This window comes from Hyperoodon ampullatus (assembly GCF_949752795.1).
Source record: "Hyperoodon ampullatus genome assembly, chromosome: 4".
Classification (NCBI taxonomy): Eukaryota; Metazoa; Chordata; class Mammalia; order Artiodactyla; family Ziphiidae; genus Hyperoodon; species Hyperoodon ampullatus.
The window spans coordinates 161,813,385-161,841,086 of record NC_136917.1 but is presented as its reverse complement, the minus strand read 5'-3'; the positions used below and the strand labels follow the sequence as shown (position 1 = coordinate 161,841,086).

At 46.0% G+C, this 27,702-nt stretch overlaps 1 protein-coding gene across 1 annotated transcript in view; it reads right to left on the bottom strand.

Moving 5' to 3' along the window:
* Positions 1-1,073: 1,073 nt before the first annotated feature.
* Positions 1,074-27,702, bottom strand: part of MYO10 (myosin X) — a gene marked incomplete at both ends in the record, with an annotated part of 225,099 nt that continues 198,470 nt past the window's right edge. The window contains 16 exon segments of the mRNA XM_079701754.1: positions 1,074-1,175; positions 2,603-2,794; positions 4,860-5,312; positions 5,709-5,829; positions 7,153-7,289; positions 7,983-8,190; positions 8,845-9,142; positions 9,570-9,693; positions 12,311-12,468; positions 13,516-13,710; positions 13,968-14,110; positions 15,855-15,910; positions 16,616-16,709; positions 19,714-19,809; positions 23,228-23,471; positions 26,871-26,994. Coding sequence (XP_079557880.1) covers positions 1,074-1,175; positions 2,603-2,794; positions 4,860-5,312; positions 5,709-5,829; positions 7,153-7,289; positions 7,983-8,190; positions 8,845-9,142; positions 9,570-9,693; positions 12,311-12,468; positions 13,516-13,710; positions 13,968-14,110; positions 15,855-15,910; positions 16,616-16,709; positions 19,714-19,809; positions 23,228-23,471; positions 26,871-26,994 — 2,745 coding nt within the window.

Genomic DNA, 27,702 nt, shown 5'->3' with positions numbered 1-27,702 from the left:
GTTATGCTTTCAAGGAAGGTAGCATCTTTCCCCCATATTCCAACATGGTTATGTTGCAATCTACCCAGAGTGGTACGAGCTAACCTTCCAAGAAACATTTTTTAACTTAAATCTCATAGAAACTAATGACTCCAAAAGGCCTTCATACAGTTCTAAAAACAGCCTTGGAGCCAGCTGTTTAAGAGCGGTTTATAAATACAGTTATCTGTAGGCTGCATATCTGTTTGTAATACAGCAGACACAGATGGCAGACTTTGCTACACGTGAAACAAAACTGGAGTCAAAATGTGGCTTTCGGAATACAGCAAAGACAGGAAACTCCAGGATTCCAGGTTGTTAATAAAACCACCTTGTAAAGTAACAGCTGACGACTCTCACTCTGAACTATTAAAATATACAGACGTTTCGCCATTGCACATCCTCTTTCCCTTTGCTTTCGATGCTCACGGAACAATGATGGAAGTGATGGGTTTATGGACACATGCGTGCACGGGCAGGCGCATGCACTTAAAAGATGAAACACAGAGAAAAAGTTAATATATGTCCATGAGGAAGGCTGCCAGCAGCACTCCAACTAAAACAGACCGTTGTCCTCTTGCTCTCCCTCCGTCCCTCATCCCCGCTCCCTCACCTTCCCTCCCGGGGGAAATCAGGCTGGGAGGTTAGTGCAGAATAGATGGATCAACGCCCCCCCTCCACTCCCCTCAAGCTTAGCACGTCTCCCTTAAAAGGGCGGGAAAGCATTTCTCTTCAGTAGCACAGTTAAGGTGGATTAGTGTCAGTTCCACAAGTTAAGGCACTTCTGGCTGCTTTGGTGGCAGCGTGGGTTTCGTTTCCTCTCTTTTTAAGGCATGTGTCATCTAAAAGAAGTAAAGCTTTGGAAACTGGGTCGACAGCTTGAGACACTGATCACTGGAGTGGACAGGATGAAAGGTCCCCCGAGACACCACCCTCCGACGAGGGGCTTCTGGAAAGCCTGGGCAGCCTCGCCTTGGGCTGCAGGTGCAGGAGCCGGCTGGGGCCGAGGGGGCGGCACGTGGAGATGCTCAATTCACGTGGACCCACGGCCACCTTCACCTGGAGCTGCCCTGGCTGCTCACGGAGCGCGAGGTGCTGTAGCGCTTCTTCACGATCATGCTGATGTAGGCTTTCATGAGCTTGGCCACGTCCACCACCTGCCGGGGGCGGGAGCAGAATCAGCCCACGGTCACAAGTTTCTGAGGGCCCAGGGGACCCAGGCTAACGACCAGACATCCTCTGCCCAGCGCTGGCAGGAGGGGGCCTGTCCTCCCAGCAAAAGCCACCAGCCTGCCGTGCGAATCCACGGCGCAGGCTGTGTAGGAAGCCGAGAGTTAGAGCTGCTTTTCCCTCTTCCTCATTGGGTAGAAGGGGGACTCGTGGCCTTTCCACGTGTGACGTGTGCCACCTGGTGGTTGCCTGATGTAAAACTGTCAGATTTTGCACGATAAAAAGCCCCCCACCCAAGGACACTAGTGTGTGGGTAGGATCAGGGCTGGGATCACTGTCCCCACTGAAGATACAGGTACACGACAGAGCCCACAATCACAGCTTTTAAAGACTGCATCCTATCGTGCTGGTCAAAACCTCGTGATGCAGCTGGAGACACAGAGCTGAGGCCCGAGGAGCTGGCAAAGCCTCGTGTGCCCGTTCTGTTCCCTGCCAGCTCTGGGAGTCCAGCAGTAGCTATTTCATGGTGCGTCCACCGTCACCCCTTCTGGCCCGTCCCTCCTGATGGCTGGCCTGCGTCCCTGTGAAGGCACCCTAACTGGCTCCCATTTCCCTGATCTCTCTTCCCTTCCAATCCCCCGCACACTGTTTGTAAAAGCACTGTTGTTAAACATCACACACAATCAAAGAGCCCATGGCAGTTCCGCGCTGTTTACTGGAGTTGTGCAAACCCGGCAGCCTGGCGCCTGGGGCCCTCCAGTCAAAGCCCCACCTCTTCCCACCCTGCTACACAGCACCTCCTCTCCATCACTGTACACCAACAGCCAAACGGGCAGTGTGTGATTCATGTCCATTTCCCACCTTTGCTTGTTAGCAGCTCCCTATGTGGAGACCTCGACAGGCTTCTCGTATTATCGCTATTATCATATTTTACGCTTTGGAGCGGGATGGCATACATATATAGAGATGTTTTTTGTGAGCTAGAATTAGCTCTGTCCAGGTCACTCCCTCCTGCTCCGTGGACACTGCCAGACCCATGTCTCACAGCTGTGATCCACTGCCGCCTCGTCTAGTAAGTTTCACAAGGCTTTATTGCCAAGCTATATATATATATATATATATATATATATATTTTTTTTTTTTTTTGGACCTCTACATCACTTTCCTTTCTCTTCTTTTCTTACAAGGGTACAAGGGAACCAAATTTCCCTGTTGCAGAGGTACACAGAACAAATGTGGGGCTGTCAGATTTTGGCCTGTGAGAAACCTGCAGCTGGGGAAGGAGCACCATGCTGTACCTTCCTATATCTTCAAAGCGAAATATCCAAATAAAATTACTTGGTCAAAGGCATCAGGAAGCGGGGTGTTGTCTTCCTATTTTGTCAAGGCCACGGATGAAAGATTTGCCTCTTACCTCACTGGTTTCAAAGAGCAGCTCCCTCTCATCGACGACGATCTTGTACGTGTTGGCCAGGGGGGCCCCGAAGGAGAGAATGTGCTCGTACTGGAAGACTTCCAACGGTCTCCCCTCCCCGCGCTTGTAGACAGACACAGCGTCTGCGCTGACGCCCAGCCAGAGGTCCTGGGGAAAGCCGCCTTCCTTGCACTGCGGGGCAAGAGTTAGTGTAAGAGATCATAAAAGTTAGAAACAGAACATAGAAACCACAAGAGAGGTTTTGAGTCCAGCACTCTGCAAAGAATGCTGAGTGCATTCAGCGTGTCCTTATGCTGGGGGAATTGAAATACAAGATATGAGAAATGGTGGCTCTTTGGCTGCCTTGATGGATTTCTGACCAGCTGATCAATCCTGTGCATCCGGGGAATCCTACTTGGTAAATCCAACATCGTGCTTGGACTCTCCACCTCTCAACATCATCACCCTCCTGCCATCTGAATTAGCTATGCGGAGGCGGCCGTAGCCGTGGAACTTGACAGTGATTCCCCAGTGAATCAAGCAGCCCGAGCCAGGGCTACTCTCTTCTATCGCTAGTTCTGCCTCCCCGTCCTGTTTTGGATGATTATTCTTCAAATACAAAATCTAGGATCACAGAGAGAAATTCTCCCAATCTGTGCTGAGCAGTTTGGGCTCCTCTTGAAAAACACGTCTCGTGACAAGGAGCCGCAATGACCTTAAGTGTGTATGGTGGTCAACCTCATTGGTTTAACAATAGACCTTCCTGCATGGATCAGTGGAGGAAAATAAGAGCCGGGCTGGCTGTAGGGGATGACAACACAGGGCCATGGGAATCAGGAGGGATACACACTGGTGACACAGAAGAGGAGGTACTTGTACAAAGCATCTGATTTATACTTAAAAACAAATGTAATTGAATCAACCAACCAACCAACCCAAAGATAGCATCCAATGAAAAGTCATGAAAGGATCTTGGAATATATGATCAACATTTAGATTTTTATAGAGCTTCATTTAAAAGTCATCAGATAACATCCTGAATGATTATGATCATAAGAAAAACAGACCAAGGGTTGGTTTATCTAGACGAAGGGTTGGCCAACTTATCTGTTAGGGGATAGATAGTGAATATTTTAGGCTTTGTGGTCTCTGTCACATGTACTCAACACTGCCATTTCAGTGTAAAAGCAGCCAGAGAAAAATATATAAAGGAATGAGCCCTGCTGTGTTCCAATAAAACTTTTTTTTACGAAAAAAGGAGGCAGGCAGGATTTGGCCCACGGGCTGCAGTTTGCCAAGCCTTGATCTCAATCATTAGTAAGATTTTCTTGCAATAAATGGTCTACTTAAAAAAAAAAAAAAGGTCTGTGTCTTTATTCCCGTCTTACCCCTAGGTTCTTCATGACCTTTTTTTTTTTTGCTTACATTCCATATACATGCGTTAGCATATGGTATTTGTTTTTCTCTTTCTGACTTACTTCACTCTAGAGCATGGACTTGAGGATTTGGGGACAAAGTGAGAGAGTGGCATGGACATATATACACTACCAAATGTAAAATAGATAGCTAGTGGGAAGCAGCCACATAGCACAGGGAGATCAGCTCGGTGCTTTGTGACCACCTGGGTGGGGGATAGGGAGGGTGGGAGGGAGGGAGACGCAAGAGGGAAGAGATATGGGAACATATGTATATGTATACCTGATTCACTTTGTTATAAAGCAGAAACTAACACACCATTGTAAAGCAATTATACTCCAATAAAGATGTTAAAAAAAAAAAGGATATGAATCAGTACTGGGTTGATGTGAATTTAGCCAAATTCAAATTGTGAAATACAAATTCTTCCCTTCAAACAGTCATGGGAAAAAGATAAAAATGTAAAATCCAAGGATATCCAAATTTTCTAATTTTATGGACACAGTTCTAAAAAAATTTTTTTTTTAACTTTAATGCAGATTTTTACCAGCACTTTGTCGCTGGGGCTATAGCTTGAATAAGAAAGAATCAGAAATTATTTATGAATAGAGGACACCTTAATTTTCCACTCCCTTCTAACATTACAAGAGCATTTACTGTAAAGGAGGAATAAAACTTTGGGTGGGTGGCGGGTGTGAAGGGTAAAATCTGGGGGCTCTAACAAGAGAGGGTGAGAGAGCCAAGTGTTCCAGCAGGTCCTCCCTCCCCAGGAATCTGACCATGGTGGTGGTCGCACAGACCCCGGTGCAGCCCGGTCCGAGAAGCAGCAGGCAGCTCTCACCTCCACATCAAAGAGCGTCGACCCGTACCCGGGCCACTCCTTGATCAAGGCCATGTACTTGGCCATGGCCTGCTCCTGGCTCATCCCCTGAAACTTCTTCCACTTGCCGATGATGCTGGCCCGCGCGGACGAGACCTCCTCCTTGACCCACATGTCCAGCATCTGACCCTCCTCCGCCCTCTGCCGCACCGCTGGCCCCGTCCGGAAGCTCCGGCGCAGCGTCCCCTCCAGGAAGCTCGTGCGGCGCTTCTCCAGCCGCTCACACGGTGCGAAGCTCTTGGTGGACTGGCTGATGCGGGCCTTGAGTCTCTGCAGCGAGTAGACCTCCTCCAGGGGCGGCACCGGGGCGTGGGGCGCGTAATCTCCCTGCACGTACTGCAGCCGCAGGGCAGCCAGGACCTGCAGGTTTTCCTCGGGGGCCGGGTAGTGGCCGTGGACGACGGCTTCGTGGGCCTGCAACAAAGCGGTCAGCGGTGCTATGGGCCAGGCACGGCTGTGCGACACCACGCCCGCCTGGCTTGCTCCCTTGTTCCACCAAAGGCCACCTTCCTTAAAATCGTACCCTAACCCTCCCGTGCTGCCTCAAGGGTCTCCCTCGCATGGGTACCACTGAACATGTATATCTATCTGATTTCTTATTGCTCCCCGCTACCCTCTCCCCTGTCCCCGGAGTTCATATAATACGTGTAGAAGTTTCCGTCTACAAATGAATGAAAGAGCAGCTGACCCTGTCCACGCTGGGAATTCTACTGCTACGTGTGATTTCCAAGGACTAGCAGTTAATGCACGAGGGGTATGAACGGGTTTCACCCCTGCTCGTCTGCAAAGGAGCCTCAGAGCTCTAGGTACCTGTTCAAACATGAACGCAAATTCCACGCTGTCTTCTGGCACGTTGTCTGTGTCCAGGAAGCAGTAAAGTTTGAAGTAGAATTTCCAGGGCTGGTCACCCACCTCTGATGTGGCCGCCAGCCTATGGACGGAAGTCGAGAGAGACTCAGAAAGCAAAATGAGAAATGGGCCATGGGTGACCCACAGGGAGTTCACTGCATATGGTGTATTCTCGGCAAGGATTCAGACATCCTGTCTGTGCGCAGAGAGCAGAGAGGGTGGAGAGGGGGATGGCGGGAGAGAAACTAGAGCCAGAGCGAAGCTTATCAGAGTTCCCTTGCTAATTGTATTTACCCAGAGGTGAAAAACACACTTTTATCCTAGTTTTACTTTAAGACAACCAACAGGCAGCCTTCAGGTAAACCGGGCTAAGAAGTATGTCCCGAGTGTACCGCTCTGGTTAGTCTTAGCTACGCACAGAAAGCAAAGAAACAGAGCCTATTCCTTCATTCCCTTTGTCGACTCTCAAACTATAATATTTATAACACCTGACATGAAGATTTGGGAGGCTGTGTTTACAGAAAGTAGGAATATCCCTCGCCATGTCCCCTCTCCCGTTGTGGTTTATTTCCAACAAAGCACGTAGACCAGGCCTAACCTGAGGAGAGGATGCCACTTCCTCTGGGACTTGGAAGTTTGGGGCTGTTCTAAACCTCTTGGTCCCCTGGCCCATTTCTTAGTTAAAGCTACTCCTGCCCCTTATGCAGCTGGGGAAGGGCAGGGCCCAGCCCTGCTGGAGTCTCGTTACTGGTACTGGCATCATGCTAAAGGAGGAATATCTTTTTGTTTTTTTTTTCTTGTGGTACGCGGGCCTCTCACTGCCGTGGCCTCTCCCGTTGCAGAGCACAGGCTCCGGACGCGCAGGCTCAGCGGCCATGGCTCACGGGCCCAGCCGCTCCGCGGCATGTGGGATCTTCCCGGACCGGGGCATGAACCCGCGTCCCCTGCATCGGCAGGCGGACTCTCAACCACTGCGCCACCAGGGAAGCCCAGGAATATCTTTTGTGTTACTTGGGGGGTGTGAATATTGTAGGTCCAAGAGATACAAAATGCAGTCTGAAGAGTTTATAAGGTGGCTTCTGTCTACTCGCCCAGCTTCAAAGCTAATGACAAGTGAAAATCTGAGAATCAGAAAATTCCAAGATAAGGGTGACAGCAAGACACCAAGAGAAGAATGGGGTAGGGGATCAACGATGGGGTGAATCCTATTTGAGACAGTGGCTCTATCTAGGAATCAAGAGAAATAGGCAGCAGAGAGAGATGAGAAATTAAATATGCTTTAAAACAAGTAAAATGAGATGAACTCAAATGGACCCTGAAGCCAAAAATGGAATCAAAGTTCAAACCCTCTTGCTCTTAACGTCTTTCCTCTAATCTGCTGGCACTGCAGGGAGAAGGAACTTACTTTTCAAACTTTGCTAATACATCTGCTACGATGGTCCGGCTTTCGACGGCTTTATCGACGTGTCCGTTGTACTCAAAGAGTGCAAACATGTTCCTACTGTCCTCCATGGCCAGGCCTCGGATCAGCTTCTCCACCACCTGGAAAACACGGGGCCTTCAGCTTCCGAAGCTGTGGTTCTAGAATACGCCTTCATCAGAACCCAGAGGGAGCGGCCAGCAAAAGTGAGGGTCCAAGCAACCTCCCAACACTGTCATGTATGGAATCTCCAAGGCGCTGTTTTCCCCGGTGCTCCTGAAATCAGTTCTCTCTCTTCCTTGCCAAAGAGAACACAGGTTATTTTGCCCACAGCTAGGGGCAGATGCCGGCCGGTTTCTTGCAAACCCGTAAGCACGTGAAAACTAAAGCCCATTTGCCTGATAAATTCACGAACTCATAGCGATTTCCACTGATATGTCTGCTACACCAGCTTTTCCGGGTTTTACTGCACTATTCCTTTTAGCCAGTTGGTTTTAGGGTACTAAGTTTAAATTGAAAAAAGAAGGAAAAATGAAAACATGTTCACCTGACCCAACGTGCTAGATATTTGTGTGGCAAACAGAAAAACACTGCAGAAGTGAGAGGTTAAACCCTTGTCACGGCGGACATATCTGAGTCAGGTCCGCAATCTCTACTAGGCATTGACTGCTTCTTGGATTAGCAGGATTACGTCTGTTTCCTTGGTTACTGAGCAGCTGTGCTATGCCAGCCACAACTGTGCATGATGGCCAGCCTAACTGCGCCCAGTTTTCCGGATATAAGTAAGCACGTGGGCAGCTGGGCCTCTCCCTCACCTCCCCGGCTGTGGTGTGGGAGCTGATAGTGATCTTGCAGGAGCCCCCGCCATGGCAATACACCGTGGACGTCATCTCCTGCCGATGGATCAGAGCTTCGATTTCATCTCGGGAAGGCACAAACTCTCTGCATTTGGTTTTCTTGAGAGATTCGTAAATGAAGAGGGCGTATTTTTCCATCTCGGTTCCTGGAAACTGTTCCCGTATCCTAGGAGCCAAACACTAACTGTTAATTTCAAGATTTGAGGATGGCTGGCTACAGGGAGCCGGGCAGCTTCAACGTGCTGCAGACCAACACGGTGAATGGGGTCCCAGTGCAGAGCAAACGCCAGCCACTTGCCTAGCTCATCCTGTGCTATTTAAGGACCAAAAAAAAAAAAAAAAAAAACAAAAAGAAAAGAAAAGAAAGACAGAGAGAAAATCCAAAGACCAAAGAGCCCAAGTATGACCGGGAGCAACTTCTGCTACTAGCTGACCTCTGCAGAGCTATTATATTTGAAAGAGCCACGTGCCTCATACTATTGCATGAAAATTATTTTTCCACAGTGAATCAGACAGCCTCTACCTGTTTGATCTGGAACAAATATCCAAGTTGTTTTTCTTTTTTCCCTGTTTATATAGAGTAGTGGTAATTAAATTTATCAACGTCCTACACTTTAGGACACTACACCCAAAGGGACCTGTCCCTGGATCAGCCCCGTGTGGGTGGCTTAGAGAGAAAAAGGTCATCTGTGCCCTGTAAGCCAGCTCGGGTGACCTAGGAGCCCGACCCACACAAGGTGTCTTCTGTTCCAGGTCCAACTTATCTGAACTGTGTCCACTGCACTCCCGACGTGAGCAGTGCTGCCCAGGCCACTCGTACCTTCTCAGGTGGAACTTGAGGTACTTGAGGATCCCCCGGCTGGGCAGGAAGGTGCAGCTCAAGCAGGTAAGGATCTGCCAGCTGCACAGGTTGCCCACGCTGCCCGGCTGGGGCACCTTGTTGGTCTGTTTGATAAGCTGGCAGTATAGCTCGTCTCGCAGAGGGCGGAGGTCGTGCCCCGTCTGGAGGATGCCCTGGATGATGGGAGTAGGGTCAGACATGGACTCCAGCTGCTGGAGGGAATTGAATATCTTGATGGCTTCATCCTGAAGTGTCGTGTAGCCTTTGTCTTTCAGCACTAGGAGAAGCAGAATGAACACGAGTCACATGAGGGCTTTGGAGAAGGTACACTCTGAACAGCAGACAAGAGGCAGGAACGGGGACCAGAACTATTTCAGGGTGCAGTGCCCACCACGTGCTCTGGACACTCGAATCAGCCAAACAGAGGCACACAAGTAACTAAACTATTTTACTGCGCAATAATGCTTACTGAAAAGCTGGTCTGTTGCCAAGCAGGTTCCGCATTTGACATGCAAGACAACTGTTTAGGATCTGGTTCTCCAGTAGATTAAGGGTACTTGGCGTTCCTGGGGAGTACTGGCATGTTTTTTAATACAACAACACTGACATCACTATAACCAACTAACGCTAATATGACAGAGCTAAAGAGTTAACAGGGAAACCACAGCACAGTGTCCTGGGTCCAGGAGGAATTCAGGACTCACGGTTGAGGTTGATGTCTCCGTAGGGCAGGGGCAGGAGTGGGGAGTGCAGGGGCCGGTGGGTGTGGCGCAGGATAGGGTTCCGCTTGTAGATCTGCTCCACCACGTCCGCGTTCAGGCAGTTCTCCTTGAGAAGAACAGAGCCGTTAGGGAAAGCCCACGAGCTTATTGTCAGAAACATACACGTAAAAGGACAAAGCCATCTGCATCCTCCTGAACGAGAATGTTTTTCACAAGTCACAAAACACCTGTAGCCTAGGGATGGAGGTGGGAATCCAGCATGAATCACCTCAAGCACGAAGATACCCACAAGTCACGTTTGACGACAAATCACACACACACACACACACACACATTTTTCTTACACAGCTCATTCTCTTTCTTTGATCTGCATATTTTCCCATGTTATTGAAAAATCTTCTCTCTGGAAATTACATACACTGAAAGAAATTAAACTTTTCTTGCTAATTATTTAGCCATAAATCATTTGGTCAAATCATGTCATCCTTGTCTACAATTCTTTTTTTTTTTTTTTTTGCGGTACGCAGGCCTCTCTCACTGTTGTGGCCTCTCCCGTTGTGGAGCACAGGCTCCGGACGTGCAGGCTCAGCGGCCATGGCTCACGGGCCCAGCCGCTCCGCAGCATATGGGATCTTCCCAGACCAGGGCACGAACCCGTGTCCCCTGCATTGGCAGGCGGACTCTCAACCACTGCGTCACCAGGGAAGTCCCTATAATTCATTTTAAAAACACATTTTGCTAGCTCTCTCATTGGTCTTTTGTATCCTCCCCCTGAAAATGACACGTTAATACGTTATCAGCGAGACTGTTCTTCCTTGGGCCTCCGTTCTCACTCCTGAAATTTAAGAGCTCTTCTCAGAGAATTTCATCACGTATTTATGTTCCTAAAGCACTCATCTGGGATCTGAAAAAGCCAAAGTCACTTTTAGAGCTTTAAATCCACAGAACAGTTGCAGGAGGGGCAATGAATCATTCTGTCGTGGCAAGTTCATTTCTGCTATGAAGCTTTTTCAATAACACCCAATTGAAAACCAGAAAGAAGTATGTTGTAATCCCTTAAAAAAATTGGTATGGACTTAATTAGGGCGACCTGTCTCATTTCTTAAGAAGCATTGCTTCATATCCAAAAATTCTATTGACTCTTTTAATGTCTGATTTCAAATGAATTTTAGTAAATATATTTGTCTCATTTCTTAAGAAGCACCATTTCCCATTTAAAACTCTATTTACTCTTTAATGTCTGATTTCCAATGACTTAGTAAATGTACAGGTAAATAAGATACAGCTTTGAAGAGAAACTTCAGCTGATATGTGCTTTTTCTCTCTCTTTTTTCACAAGAAAGCTTCAACAAATTCATTTTTTTAAGACTAGAAATGACATTATTAGTTTCAAGCTCCTTGGGCTCCATGGACAGCTCTGTAGTTTGTAGGATAACTGACCTGCAGGAATTTGGCTCCAAACACCCAGAAAACATATCATTTTGGAATCAAGAGGCTGACTTGAATTTGGTGGGTAATAATATACTACCGATGTATTAGACCCTCTCCCACCTTTACAAAGGCACAGTTTGCCTCCTGCATCTAATTAGCTTATTTCCTTTGATGTACATCAGTAAATAAATATCCGCCTCACTATCATTCTGGCACCTTTTCTGTCACAGCTCTGGCTCTTTCCTTTGCATAGGGAATCTGCCTACATGGATAACTTGGAGGAACAGAATAAAAATAATTCCCTTGACCTGCGACTGCATCAGGGGCTGACCAGCTAAGTGAGCAATGCAACCAGAATATCCCATGTCTCCGTTTCCATGCCTGGAAAATGAGCGCCGTGATCCTTATTCATGGCTGCCATTTAACGGTTCACTCTTTTGCTTGTTCATTCATTCGATATACACTCACGGCCACTAATCTTTATAAACAGGAAATTACAACTGAACAAGTTCAGTGTTGGTCCAGAGACCTGGGAGCTTCTTCTGTGAGTTTGGAGGCACCTGATAAGGATTCCAAGCTTTCTAGACCCACGTGGCCTCTTAGTGAATCCGCTTGTGTGATCTAGAAACTGCAGTGAAAGTAGAATTTTTTTTTTTTGCGGTACGCGGGCCTCTCACTGTTGTGGCCTCTCCCGTTGCAGAGCACAGGCTCCGGACGCGCAGGCTCAGCGGCCATGGCTCATGGGCCCAGCTGCTCCACGGCATGTGGGAATCTTCCAGGACCGGGGCACGAACCCGTGTCCCCTGCATCGGCAGGCGGACTCTCAACCACTGCGCCACCAGGGAAGCCCGAAAGTAGAATTATTGTGTTACTTCTAGAAGGTCCCCAACCTGGGCTCGAGTGGAACCTGTGACATGCAGGTTGTCCCCAACACAGATCACACCACGTCCCTGTGACTGGGGAGCCCCACACCCCAAATTACAGACCATTGTCCCTCCGCCTACACAGCTCTACAATCAGGTTTGCCTCAGTGGCGATACGTAACACCTCCCCAGACACAAGATAATTTTAGTGTCAAATTTCAATTTGACGTCAATTTTTGCATTTTCTAAATGCAGTCTAGCATTTAGATTTTTAAAAGCCAGGATATATATGAACACAAAATTAACCAAGAGTTAGTTCTGATTACAGAATGAAAATGAAGCTTGACTAACGTTGACATCTTGATGTTCCCGTGGTGAGAATCTGTGAGCTACTGTAAACCACTATGAGCTGGGCTCCCTCCCTCTCACCTTGATATCCTGAATCAGCTGCTGGGTCGGGGTGTCAATCGGGGCCTTGGTGTCCGTCACATTTTGAATGGCGCTGGACCACCTGGTGGCCTCGTTGAGCAGCTTGGTATAGAGCCGATAGCAGTGTTTGCGTCCGTACACGGTGACGTTCCAGTAGCCTGCAACGGCAACACGCGTGCGCACACACACGCACACACACACATGGCAGCATGAACCTGGGGGACCAGGGTACTGTCCCCGTACCGGAGTCCCAGAAATCCAGCACCCAGGCCATCTCCACCTGAGCCCCTTTATTAATTCAACAGCTACTTGCTGACTTCCTCCACGTGCCCTGCCCTGCACTAGGTAACCAAAGACACGTGGAATTTACCGTTCCGAAGGGAAGACTAACATTAAAATGAGAAGCCCAGAATTATAATAAATATATAATTAGCAAGGCCTGCTCTCAAAGAAGGAACAGGCATAAACAAAAGTCCAGTTCAAGGCTCTGGAACAAGAGTGAAAACTCTTCCCTCAGATTGCTGACTTTCTTTTTCCCTTCCTGTTCCTTGTCTTCCTTTCCTTTAGATTCTCCCTTCAAAAGAAACCATTGTATCAAGCAAGCAGTCCAGGTGTTCAGAAACCAGCTGAAAATGGAATGGAGCGACTACAATAAAAAAATACATGAGTATTTTTTTGAATGGAGGAACTGTATTTCAAAAGCACAAAATCACGACTAGCAACAAAAAATCAAAATAAACAATCTAGAAACACCTTTTGTAATACCGAAAGGGAAAAAAAAAGCTTACGTGACCGCTTTTTATTATGCTAGGTTATGTTCACTGACAGTCAGGGTTTACCTTTTTTAGGCTGCATTATGACTCTCACAGTACAACGGTGAGAAAGACAAAAACACAGGCATAGAAAAATAAGGCTTCCTGTAGGAAAACTTTTGTCTGTTTACATCTCCTTGCCCTTAGAAAAATCTTTCTGTAACCCAATAAATCAGGACCCCTTTACTATGGTTTACATATCAAGTGTTCATATAGCTAACCACGGACAGCCTCAAAAGATAAATCAGCAAAAGAGATTTTTTTGGGGGGGTGGGGAACGTAAACACCCCAGGTAGGAAGCTCACTCCTTTGCTCTGAGCAAACCCACACCTCCTATGACTGGACAGGCCATGTCTCAGGCCCAGCCAGTCCTGAGCACACCACACCGCTTACCTGTCTCTTTGAAGATCTTCTCGTCCGGCGGGACGACCGAACAGAGGCTGTTGAGGACCAGGGTGCCCAACTTCAGAGCATTCTTCTCTGAGCTCTTGTAGTAATCCAAGGAGTTGTGGGTTAGCACAAACCACCGTTTCTTCAATTTCAGTGAAGACATCTTCGGACTGTTTTTCACTTCTTTGTGCAACCATCCTGGAAAGAAAGAATGAAGTGTCAGCTCAAAACTAGGATGAGAAACTTCACATACCAGGTAACAATTTGCATCCGGCTTACAAATGGGTCAGATTTCTATATATCTGCTACAAAGAGCCACGATCATTTCTTATTTGATGATTTTTAACAATGTCGAGAGACAAAATGACTCAGAAAAGTGGCTCAAAATGGAAACATGGCAGACATCCGTGTAAATGAAAACAGGACTCCAAGTAAAAAAGCATCAGTGGTATCACCTCTCACTATAAATTCCTGGCCCTCCACTCTGGTGTCCCCCTTGGATCTCTGCAGCAGTGTTATCCAGTGGTGCATCTCTTCCGGCGTGTCTGCGTTGCAGTGAAGCACCCGGTTGGCCGTGATGATCACAAATGAGTTGGGTCTGAGCAGTGGGGCGAGAAGGAAGCAAAACCTCTTAGCTCCACTGAAATCACCACCTCCGTTTGACCCAAGACAAAATGCCTTTTCCCCAGCTTATGGGTCCCAGGGATAAAAACGGCAGTGCTATTTGTATTTTACGTTAAGGCAAACCTTGTTCATTTCTGTAGGATTTATTTTATGCCTCATTAACCTTTAAAACTGGAGCAACACATTCTGAAGGTCCTGGAAGGGAAAACATTTCTTCATGCTGAACTTTCCAGATGAAATTCAGTTCCAGGAAGGCTAACTAAGGTGACCGGGAGGGAAAATTTTTTTTTGATGCCTCTCCAAAGTAAATTTCTTCCTGCCTCTGGGTATGGCTTTGGATAATATTTCTGTGGGTGGATAATGAAATGTCAGATACCAGTAACAGGAGGTCAGTAAAAAGGTATAGGTGGAACACCTCATCCACTTGATCATGCCTGGTACAAAGAGCTACCTGGGTCCATGCCTTCAATGCAATCTGACAAGGGTGCATTTCCCAGGCAGGGATAACCTAATAATGGAAATGTACTCTCTCCTGCATCTCTTTTTAGCTGGCAATGCCCTGAGTCTCTCATAGGCTCTTGCTCATATTAATTCCTAATCGTCGAAGCTGGTGACTGTGAAGAACGTCTTGCAAGTTTTCAAATGTTCGCTGAAGTTAAGTGCTGCAAGAGTTCAAGGAAAAGGAAGATGAACAGGACTGTAATATGGACAGACAGGTGCTCCTTAAAAAACAAGATTTTTCTGTAGTTGGGAAGGAAGAAAGGCGAATACTTGAGGAAGAGAGAAAAGCCTGGGTAGGGATGGAAGGTTCTTGCGTGGATCATCGCGTGCCCAGCCTGCCTGATGTAGGGGTTTAGGAGGAGAGAGACGCAGATCAGAACTTGACTGTCAGACAAGCATCTGGGCTTTAATTACTGACGTGACACACACGTGTTAAAGGTTCCTGAGCCAGGTATGAGAAGGTGTAGGGTGACTAGTAGAAACAAAGAATCTACGGTTCAGAGGAGCCTTCGTCAACGGTGGGGCGATGGACACCCCGGAATTCTCACTCGGCCCAGGAGACACTATTTTTGTTGTCAACTTGAATACATTTCTACTCTCTCTCTAAAGCTATGTCATTGAAGGCAGAAGTCAATTTTGATTCGTACTCAGAATTCCTAAGCTGCAAAGCAAAACAGAGATGGGAAAGACGAAGGTCACTGGGTACAAAGACCCCCGAGACCGTCACCGAAGATGATCTGCCTTCAAAAAACAGAACCAAACACATGCTATTTTAAGGGCACAGGTAAGGTAGGCATGTCAAGGAAAATAAATGTTTGTGGTTTAATTTATTAATACTCCACATATAAATTGCCATCAAAATCCTTTTCAAATTCATTATGAAATTTTAGAAAGGGGAACTACACCCACCCCTGTGCTGGGATACAGGCATTTTCATCCTGCTTGAGTCCCAAGTCTGTCCCTGTATGACTGTCTAAATTAGGTTTCCAAGGTCTCCCCTACCCCTGACCCCTCCAACCCGCCGCACTCCAAAGACACCCAGCGAGGAAGACTGCGGATGAGGTCAAACTGGGTACCAAGAAGGAAGTCTTTGATTGCTGGGGTTGACCAGGTGGGAATACACAGCCTAGAGTCATTCCCCAGCCCAGAGCACAGAGCCTGTGGGCGCACGCAGGTATCCAGCAGTTACTTTTCTTAAGAGTCACACCTGAGCTTACCTATCAGGGCTGTCCGAGGCGCACACAGAATCAATTAACCCCACATCCAAAGTGCCCTGGAAAGAAGTGAAAAGCAGAGAAACTGAGAGAACCATTCAAGTACAGCACACATCATGATAACACCCCTAGATGATGACTCTCTAAACAGGAAAACAAAAAGCCTCCTTCTTTGTGTGTTCATTGCAAAATAGTAGTTATCTAAGGAAACGACCCCCTTCATTCAGTACAGACAGCCTCTAGACAGGGCAAAATCTACAGTCTATTCATTAAATAAAGTATAAACGAATCTTTCTGTCTTGTTCCTAAAATACTTTCAGTGAAGGGTGTTTACAAACTTCTTTCAGTCATACAACTTTTCTGATTTACACTATGATCTATCATCAAATTTTATAATTGTGAGAAAATCAAACTATCTCTGAAATATGATTTTGTGGCTCTGTTTACATGCCTGGGATACAGTGATGTCAGAAATAATACAATTTGGAATTCACTATATCCTTTGGAGAAAAGTGTAAAGGGCTTCCACGGTTTCATAAAAATTGGAATTTTTTTTTAAGGTGGGAGAATCGTAATCTATTACTACTTACAATCTTCTATAATTTACTCTGTTTTTCTATATGATTTTTAACCAAGATGTTCCCGTTTCTCTCTTTAATTATTATGCTATTTCTTATTTAAAAAAAAAAAAAAAAGACTGTCTACAAATTCCCAGTCCCCTCTGTCGGGACGCCTCCCTCCACACCCCACCCAGGCTCACGCACCACGGCGTTCTGCGGGTTTGCCTGCTCATCGTGCATCTCCCGAATCTCCTGGTCCGTGGATGCGTGGACCTGACTCAGCACGCTAAACCACTGGCTGTGGGGAGGAGAGAGCAACAGTCAAGGGGTGGCCAACCTCCGCATGCAAGACAGTGACACCCTTCTCCACATCCTCTGGGAACACGACATCTCCTCTGAGCAACTTTCTTTTCTTTTTTTTTTTTTTTTTGCGGTACGCGGGCCTCTCACTGTTGTGGCCTCTCCCGTTGCGGAGCACAGGCTCCGGACGCGCAGGCTCAGCTGCCATGGCTCACGGGCCCAGCCGCTCCGCGGCATGTGGGATCTTCCCGGACCGGGGCAAGAACCCACGTCCCCTGCATCGGCAGGCGGACTCTCAACCACTGCGCCACCAGGGAAGCCCTGAGCAAATTTCTTTTAATATGTCTACTCCTCACGGGTAAATGTGGGTTTCATAATACCGAGGAGTGAAGTTAGAACAAAGAGCCAAGGTGCCTTTAAGTACCATCTGACGCAACTTCAGATCAGTGGGAAGACCCTTTCCCTCTGGCCCCAAGGACCTTAGTAGATATTTAATAATGATGATGGTTAAGTTCCTAGAGAAACTGGCAGCAAAAAAAGAAATCCTCAGTTCTACCCACACACTTAGATCAAGGGTCTTTGCTGAAGATATTATTTATAACCTAGGGAACATTCAAGTGCCTTCTCAATTTTAAATTCTGAGGTAAGAAGGCCAATAATGTAAGAGCATCATCTCAGGGTGGCCACTGGATGTCTATTTTCCCTGCTCATTCCCAGGTGGGGTTTCCAACCACCTGATAGGATTTCCACTTAAGTGAATAAAACCACAGGAGAGCTGGAAATAGAAAACAACTGCCTGGAGTAGAAAGTAGAAAATTATTTTGACCAGAGAACTCTTTTATCTTCATTTCAAATGAGTTTTCTCACCGGCAGCCACATTAGAATCAGATAATAAAAGAAAACATGTCAACTCCAGAAAAGTCAAGCAGAACAAAAGTCATGATGTAACTAGAAACACAACACGTGCTTGAGGAAAATGACCATGAATATCCATCCATCTCTGTCAGTTCATCCATCCATCATTTATTACGCAACTAAAGTGAGAGGTACCAAATATGACAGAGATGCTAGGACATCCTTCTCCTGGAGGGGGCTAATCAGACACATATACACACTCCTATAACTAAGACAGAGGAGAAAGTACTTGGTACCCAATGCGATATTTAACTAAAAAATTAATACCTATATTTAAAGGTAAGTCATGTAGGTTACTTACAGCAAAGCACTAAAATCTATCTCCTGTGATTCCTGAAGGAGCAAGATGTAACCAAGAGCTTGAAAATACTCAACATATACAGACTCTTAGGGAGACCAAGGGAAACATCTTTATGAATTGGTTCATCAATTCTGGTTAACTCAAAGGCAAGACTTCAGTCATTGCTTTATAAAGCTCAAAAATATCCTAAATCAAACACTGAACAATACAAACATTCAAAATGTAGGCCACATGGGATCAGACACACACACACACACCCACATAAAATTTGCTGTTCTCTCCATCTGTACAGGTGACCTCCTTAATACAAATCTCGCCCCTTAAATCAAGTGCAACTTGAAATCTGAAAAGGAAGTTTTAAAAATGTGTTCCACTGGTCAGGGCAAAAAGTCCTTGGCTAAAATATTCCAAATGTTAAATTTAGCAGGTTCATTATGGCACAAAATAGACAGGACAGCTGGGCCTATAATTCAGCTGTAAAAGCTCTGGGCATTCCCTGGACCACAAAAAACCATACGTGGTCTCTAGGAGTCCCAGACAGAATGATGGGGCTCTAATGCCAGGTCTGCTTGTTTTTCCAGCTTGTGTCATAATTTATGGATCCAAGTGGGGTTTTAGTTTGTTCCCATGGGAAGAATTATTTTCTTTGCCCTTAATGCTGCTACCATGGTGTTATATCAACACAGAAACATTCAAAGGGAAAGGGGTCGGTTGTAAAGGCCCCGAGAACTCACTAGAAGATTCTAGTGATTTTCTGAGCTGCAAAGTGAAGAATACAGCCCAAAGGATGTCAGCCTCATAAATCAGAAGGTATTTTCTGGCGTTGCTCAGAGTGGATGACAGGCATCTCCATCATGGCCCTATACACCCACAGGGCAGCAGGAACAGAGACAGACGCTCCACTGCATGACCCTGCCATGCATCACACTGAGAAGCAAACACCAGCTCTTCTTAATTTTGTGCCACATCTCAGCACTACGATGGAAACCAAGGTCCAGAAAAGTCAGACAACTTGCCCCAGCCAATGAGGGACACCACTGTCCTCCGAGCTCAGTCAAAAATCTAAGCTCCTTAAGAAGCTTTGTGCCTCCATTCAGTAGAATTGAGCTTGCGTTACTTTACAGATTATACTACCTTTTCTCTGTACCTCAGTCTCCTATTCTGTAATACTGGATAACAGTGATACCCTATATAGGGTTGTCGTGAGAATGAAATTGGAGCTAACATATGTGAAGCATTTTGGAACACTGCCTGCAATATAGTAAGTTCCCTAAGTGTTAACTATCTCTCCCAGCGGACGGAATTCTTCACTATCAAGGCCTTAAGCACCCTCCCAACGCCACAGTCCTAGCATTTATTTAAACAGCTAAGGGTTAATGTTCCTGTTTTTTCAACCCTTAAGCAAATGGAAGTTGCTCCCTTTCAAAGCTCAGAAGCTTCCAGAGGGTGGCTTTCAACTGTGTGTAGCAGCACAATTTACATATGCTGCTGGTGACAATAAAAGCCTGAGTGTAAATTAACAAGGGGTCTCTCCAGTGGCATGTGAAGCTGGAAATCTGTGTGCTTACTGTATGGAACACAGTGCCCAGGGAAAGGGTCCCCAGGAGACAAGTACATCCATCTCTTCCGACTCTCAGTTCTTCAACCATCCCAAGAGAAAAACCCAACTAGAAAATCAACTAAAATCTTTTCAGCGCCAGTAGGCTCAAGAGTGATCCATGTGATGTCCAGGCCTGCACAGGAGCGAGGATGCAGTTATGACCAAGTCGACAGCACAGCGCCTCACCTGGCGTCTTCTGGGGATTCAGCGATCAGGTGGAAGGTCCTATCAGTCATAATGATGTCAATCCCGTTTTCTTTGCTGGTGTTGTCTATGATCTCCCTGCAAAGGAACACAAGCACCAAACTCAAATCAGGAACACAGAATTCTGAATAAGGGGCAAGAAAAGAAATTTCACAGTAACTGAAATATCAGATACCAACACTTCAGCCTTGATTTTCTGCTTTTAGAAACGATGAAGACCCTTGTGGCCTCTAGGGGGAGGCAGGCTTTTCTCTCTCCAGAAAGGCGATCTGCTGGGTGTGTGTGTGGGGCGGGCGGGTCGGTGGGGGGAACCTCTCTTCCCCGACTGGCCCACCCAAGGCCCACCCAGCTCAGGTCCTAGAGCAGCAGCCCCTACTCTGCCTGCCCCCTCCCTTGGCTCCCTGACTGCTCTACAAGGGAAGGACCCCCACAAGGCAGCCAGTCTGGCCTGAGCTCTTTCCCTCGTTCATCACAGCCTTCCATCAAGGTTTAAGGCAGGAGCTGACACCTCTGACTTACTCTGATAGGGAAGAGCAGCATTTGTGTGTTTCTAGATCTCAATTCCATCTTGATCTCATCCTTACACTCTCTAAACAACACTGGAGGTTGAAACTCAGTGGACCAGGTTAAGATCAGGGTAAAACACAAGCAGCTGTTAGGATGAGATCAGAGGTGGTGATATATTTTGTGAAGAAATGTGCTGGGGATACAGCCAGCTTGCTTTGTCAGCTGAAGTAGTACAACTGTTCGCAGCAAAACATTTATTTTACAACTACGATATTAAGCAGTCTGGTTAGAAAAAAAAAAAGACTGTATGACTTTTTAGCTAGAATCACTGAGATGAGATAAAATATTTTTTAAAAAACCAAGAAGATCAGAATTCAGAGAGGAGTCTGTGATGCTTCCTGGGAGTGGAAGGAGAGAGGTGGCCCCGACTGGCAGTGGGGGTGGGTGATCAGCACGGGAGCCTCTGCAGTAGGACAATAATCCCCAGGGGAAAACTGCCCAGACCACATCATCCTGGACCAGCCACTCTGCTTCCTGAGAACTCAGCTACCTTGTGTGTAAAACGACGGGGTGTCGTGGCTCTGAACCGCAGCAGTCCGTCAGAATCCTGGGAAACATTCAGAAAACCCAGGTGGGGCTTCCTAGGGTGGAGCCAAGGGACTCGCATTTATAAAAAGCTTCCCTGGAAATGGGGGAGTGATGATAGTACCAGGGCCCCGAAAACAGTCTGGAAACGACAGGATAAATGAGGTGGGAGCTTTAATAATAGATGGTGAGTGAAAGAAAAGATGAAGGGGGTGGTGTGTAAATTGAAGGAGACTTGAGCAATCTGTCATCCAATTAAAAATTATGAACCTTATTTGGATTCTGATTTGAAAAAAGAAACCAACCCAAACCAACAAGAACACTATCACCGCCATGTATGACAACTGGGGAAATTTGAACAATGACAAGAGTTTGGACGGTAGAAGGAGTTCATGTTCCTTTTAAAATGTGATAATGATATTGTGACTATATATTAAAAAAGGTCTTGATCCTTCAGTGTGTACTAAATATTTACAAGTGAAATTATATGACATCAGGACTTGCTTTAAAAAATGTAGTTTAGGGCTTCCCTAGTGGCGCAGTGGTTGAGAGTCCGCCTGCCGATGCAGGGGAGACGGGCTCGTGCCCAGGTCCGGGAAGATCCCACATGCCGCGGAGCAGCTGGGCCCGTGAGCCATGGCCACTGAGCCTGTGCGTCCGGAGCCTGTGCTCCGCAATGGGAGAGGCCACAGCAGTGAGAGGCCCACGTACCGCAAAAAAAAAAAAAAAAAAAAATGTAGTTTGTAGCGGGGCAGTGCTGGATAGGGTCACAAATGAAACACACTGGCCATCCGTGGGCAACCACTGAAAGCTGGGAAATGGACACACGGATCTCATTCCAGTCTCCTACCGACGCTTGTCTATGATTGAAATTTTCTATAATAAAAAATATATTTTTTTCTATAATAAACTTCAGAATATAAAATTAATAAAAAACTCTTACGATGGTGAAACCTTAACAACTCATTGCCTTTTCTCTACAGAATGTGACCAACAGCTGAGGAAGGGCTAACACTTCCTTACCTCTATAATTTTCACAGAACACCTGGAGAACAGGGCTTTATTAAGCACGTGTTTGCCACAGAGTGAGTAGCAAAAGAAACATCCAAAATACACAGGTGAAATTCACCATCACAATTCTCTCTCTCAGCCTCCTGGCATCTGTGGCCCCCCTTCTACAGGGTGAAGAGAGGACCATCACGGTATGCAGGGCCAGGGGAAGACTGCAGGAGGTACAGAGCTATGCCATGCTGCTGAAACTTGTAGGACTCAGATTCAAATTCCCACAAACTCATCTGACTACGGAGCATGGTCTCCTAAGGAACCTCAAAGGGGCAGCCTTGAAAAGCCTGATACTCTGCTGTCTGCACTTCACAATTTGGCCTTAAAATTAAATACAAAGAAGACTTTCTTCCCTTGAGTAAACTTTCCACTTTCCAATGAATCATTTTCTAAAGTTTCTAATGCTGGTTGAGCAGGAACCATATGTCGTTTTCAGGTCTATGACTTCGGGAGTTAATTTGGTCTCTCAAAGCTTATTTTTACCCGTGTTCTGAACGTGTATGGTTGCTCAGTTTGAGTGGAGTGTGGCTACACCAAAATAAATTTTATGCTTAGTATCTAATTACCCAAGAAAACAAGCTGCCCCTCAATTCCCAACATTTTCTGAAAACCTTACTTAACTTTTAACAAATAGGCCCTCAGTGGTTCAATGCTTTGGTTCTATAAGAAGGTGGCAAAATGGAATTCCCCAGAGGTCCAGTGGTTAGGACTCAGCCCTTTAACTGCGTGGGCCTGGGTTCGATCTGAGGCCAGGGACCACAAGCTGAGTGGCGTGGCCAAAAAAAAAAAAAAAAAGTGGCAGAAAAAGGGGGTGTGTTGGATTCCAACACCAGCTCTGTTGCTCTCATCGCTGGGTATGAAGAGGTTAGTGTACCCAACAAAGGTGGAAGACAAATGATTCATTTCACACACCTCCCGACTGGCTGTCTGCTCCCAGTTTAGCCATCTGTTGGCTACAGCTGGGCCTGGAGAAGAATTAAAAGTGATAGATTGACCCATAAAAGGATGACAAGATGCTCAACCAGTGGCTCAAGATCCACACCACGATTCCTGTGTGCCGCCAATGACATGTCCAAAGAGCTAGTTGTATGTCCAACTAGCATCTTATAACCCAGAGCTGAATGTCTGAAAATTCACAAAAAGTGAATTTCACAGACGAAGTTTTATTTCCCTGATTTCCTAATAATTCAACCCACTGAAAGGAATGATGAGGACTCACCGAGTACCTCTTACAATCTACTGCTTCAAAGAACTTGCCCCAGACAGCTTGTAGGCAGGGACTTAATTGATGAAGCAGCCCCGAGCCCCGGTCAGCAGCCCTGGCCAGGGCTCATCAACATACTTGGCTGTCCGGACTTCCACGGTGCCCTTGAGCTTTTCCTCGCTGTCATTCTCAAAGTACATCAGCTTGGCCTGGCGGAGGACGAACCAGCGCTTCTTCCAGTTTCTCCTGGACAGCGTGGAGGAGCCGCCACCCTTCTTGTGCAGCCAGCCTTGCTTGAGGGCCTCCTGCTTGGAGCGGAACCATAGGAAGGTTTCGTCCTTGAGGACGCACCAGCGGCGTTTCCAGGTGTTCATGAGGCCACCTGTCTCCCCAGGGTTGGGTAGGAAGGGGTTTAAGAAAATCCGTCATATTGGATCATAAGATCAGTAGGTCTTCAGGTCCAGCCCATCCTTAACTTTGCACCAAATGACCCGCCCTCAGACACCCACCGATGATGGGTGAGCGCACTGCTGGGTCGTGTTCAGGGGGCACTGGGCAGGTATCACACTGGCTTGGCTGGATTACACAAGAACGCTTCCTTTTCTCCCAAGCAGCTTCTACTCACTTAGCTGAGAAATCCTGGTGAGGAGCTTAACAGCAAGAGCAGTCAGGGACTGATACTCTAACCCCGGGTTGAGGCAGGACCACGGACGGGAGGCGGGGGAGAACCGCCTCCATATGGATGGACGATGCTTCTGCCCAAACACCGCAGGAAGGGGAAATTAGTTTAAAATGTGTCAAAGTTGACACATTCCTTCCTTGTTTAGTCAGTGTGAGGAACAAAATTTATCAGTGACTCCAGAGTTTAGCAATAAACCCTAACTTACATCGGAAAAAAAAAGCATTATCATCCGAAAATGGCTTCTACGTATAAGGTATAAAATTTAGAATACAAAACAAAGTAAGACTCCAAACCAAACTGTGACAGTACCTTAAAAATGAGAATTTAGCTGTAATTTATTTAGTGGAAAACTTTTTTTGGTGGAGACAAATTAGACAAGGATATGCAGACATTATTTCTATACAGAATATATTTCTAATACTCTTCTAGCAGGATAATTTTATTTTAGTTATTCTAGATTCCCCAAGGATGCTCAAAGAGTAACATCTTACAACCATGATTCAAAAATCTGCTTCAACGAACCCACTGAAGAATAAATACTGCATCTACTTCAGTAATTATCAAGTGTCCACAAGTTATTTTTTTGATCAGCCAATAATAAAAATAAAGAACATTTAAACGTGGATACTGAAAGTAAGTATAAAGAAAATGGCTTCCTTTTACAGATTAGAAATAAATTTAAAACAGACCTTCTAAGATTAATTTTTTCAGTGGTTACTTCAATGATTACAGATCTCAACTTCATAGTGGAACAGAAGACGCAAAGACAACACTGGTTTCTCTTTGCAGTGCAAGGCGCTGCTTGCTTCGCTGGCTTTTTACAGACCGCTGCCCTTTCTCGTATCTACAGCACTTCCTGCTCACCTAGCTGAGAAGCCTTTGTGATCACACCAAGCGCCAGAGCTGTTTCCTAACAAACAGCAAACTTGCCAGGGGGTACCAGAAGGAAACTGTTTTTTTTCCTTCTTGATTTGTGGCTTTAATCTAGGTTTCTCAAAACAAGCCAAGAGGAAATTGTAGTACAAAGTTATCCTATTATCTTATCGCCTTTGAATGATAAAGGTTATTCACAGCTGTTTCAAAGACACAGATTACAACAGTCATCTCAAGAGCCCTCACCACCAGTCACTCTGCTGCTCTTACGTCATTGATGGGACTCACTCCCAGCCCTACCCCCCCAATTCCGGGTGTTCCCTTCATATTTCGTCTAGAGAATTTGATCAACGCTCTTAGTTTCGTGACTGTAAACACCTTTAGTAGTAGTAGGCTGGTGCAAACTCATCTACGCTCACAAAATAGAATCTGATGGTTGGTTAGATTTTCCTTATCATTGGTTTCTTTGAAACTTTTGGTCACACTTTAAGGCTTTATTAAACATTAAATGGTAATGTATCAGAGATTAAGTGCTGACGCAGTTACACAATAACTCTTTGTTTTATTAAGAGATGAGTGTGCCAAAACTTCACTTGCTTACCTTCTTGAGCTTTTAATGCTTTAATCTTGGGATTTTAGTGCTCTGAATGTATCTTTATTTTTTCCTAATCTTATTTGTTTTAGTCAGACAAGTATACAATAAAAGAATGCCATATATTATAAATAAGAGTGATTTACAGGGAAGTTTTGAGCTAACTTAGGGAACTAGATTAATTAGGGGGAGAGGAAAATATATGAATAATAAAAAGCTTATATTTATTTATTCTGAGAAATGCATGAGAAAATCTTAAAATGCTACGATTAGATACTTATTGGGTTACTAGGTTCTGATTTGTGATTACATATTTTCCTTCATCCAATGAACACTCGATTATTCGGTTAGAATTTCTCAATCTTTTTCATTCCAACGCTCCTACAAGAATTTCCATCAACCAGTGACTCTGGCCATTAGGAAGCTCTCCCCTAAAAATAAACCTGGAGGGGTATCTGTGAGCACCTGGGGTATCTGAGGCTGAGAACAGCAGAACTTTGAAAAGCAAATGAATGATGTTAGCAGTTAGACAGACACTGAAGATGAGGGGAAAAAAATGAAAAGGAGAAGACATAGATGAAGAAGAGAAAAGAATATTAAGGAGGGCAAAAGAGATATGAGAAAAGATAAATATGCCAACAGAAGAGAGAAGCAAAGGCAAAGAACAGAAGAAACAGGGAAAGGGAACCCAGAATAAAAAGGTTTTCATGGGGGAAGAAGAAAAGGAAAAGGGAAGAAAGAAAGGTGGCAGTAGAAAAGAAAGTGGAGAAAAGGGTCAGAGAAAACATAAAACACTTGAACCATCTGCGGACAATGGATCTCGTCATCTCTGCCCCATGCCCAGGATCTGGCCTCTTTCCCCTCATCGAGTCGAGGGCCGTGTGAGAAACCAATCCACTCTTTAGATGACCCACATAAAACTCCTACCAAAAATTGGTGATGATTATGGTTTCTCATGATTCCTGTCACTGATTTGGAAGTCAAGGTCAAGAACATGAATAAGGCATGGGTACAAGGTCCTGATTAAGTACTTTTCCAGAAGAAGGATGCTTCAAGGTCCCCAAGTATTAAGGTTCAGTACAGTACATTCGAAGTTCAACAGCAATGCAAAAATACAATTAAATACAATTAAAATTCTTATCATGAGCAAGGGAGAGGCATCACAGGCAGATTAAGCCAGGGGTGATCCTCTCTCAGATCCTTACTTTCCCATGTATAAGGGTGTCTAATAGTCCTGTGGGAGGGAAGGATGCAGCTTCATCATGGTAATGGGCTGCACCAACCCCAGCAGCAACATACACGTGTGTTCGTATGTATGTGTGAGAAAGAGAGAGAGGAAACGATGTGGGAAGGAAGCAAGGAAGGAAAAGAGCACAGATATGAGAGAGACATGGAGGCAACAGGGAGAGAGGGACTGAAAGCGGTGACAGTGGTTGCAGACCCTGTGTCCTAACGCTGCATATGGTCCAGTAGGGTCCCCCACATCACACCACCACGGCATCCTCCATCCACCTAAGAGGACCTCACACCAGGTAAGGGGTATGTGGGATGACTTTCTCAGCCCCCCTCCTTCAGTCTCAGTTTCCCATCACTTCACCCCCTAACCCAGGCACCAGGGTGGCTGCAGGTCGTACCTTTCATGTACAGGAAGCTGTGGAAGTAAGGCAGCGTGACACAGCTGTACACAGAGTCCCGCCGGAATGAAAGCTCATCGTCCGTATCAAACCGAGAGTCGAAGTCCTCTTCACTATCTTCAAACTGGACCAGGAGAGAGAGAGAGCCAACAGTGAGCAAAAAGGACAGAAAACAAGCAAAGGAAATGCCCAGCACAGGTCAACACTGAAAAAATAAAAACAACAGACAAAGAAGCAACACGCTGCTTCGTCACAGTGCAACAGAGTGAGGTCATCAAAAGAATTCAGAATTACAAAATACTGACTTTTGGTGTCAAACAGTCAGCTGACTTGATACGTAACACGAGACATATTTTAATCCCAAGGCTATGTATTCAAAGTACAGCGCTGCTGTTTAAGCGTACAACTTTAATCAAACCATCCAAGAGTTAATTCCCTTTAAGTTATTGTGCTAAAAATATCTTCAAGGACTTCCCTGGTGGCGCAGTGGTAAAAATCTCCCTGACAACGTAAGGGACACGGGTTCGAGCCCTGGTCCGGGAAGATCCCACATGCTGCGGAGCAACTAAGCTCACGCGCCACAACTACTGAGCTTGCGCTCTAGAGCCCGTGAGCCACAACTACTGAAGCCTGTGCGCCTAGAGCCCGTGCTCTGCAACAAGAGAAGCCACCGTGATGAGAAGCCCGTGCACCACAACAAAGATAGCCCCCGCTCACCACAACTAGAGAAACCCCGTGTGCAGCAACCAAGACCCAACACAGCCAAAAGTAAATTAATTAAAAAAATATATTCTTAAATAAATAAACAAATAAATAAAAATATCTTCAAGCC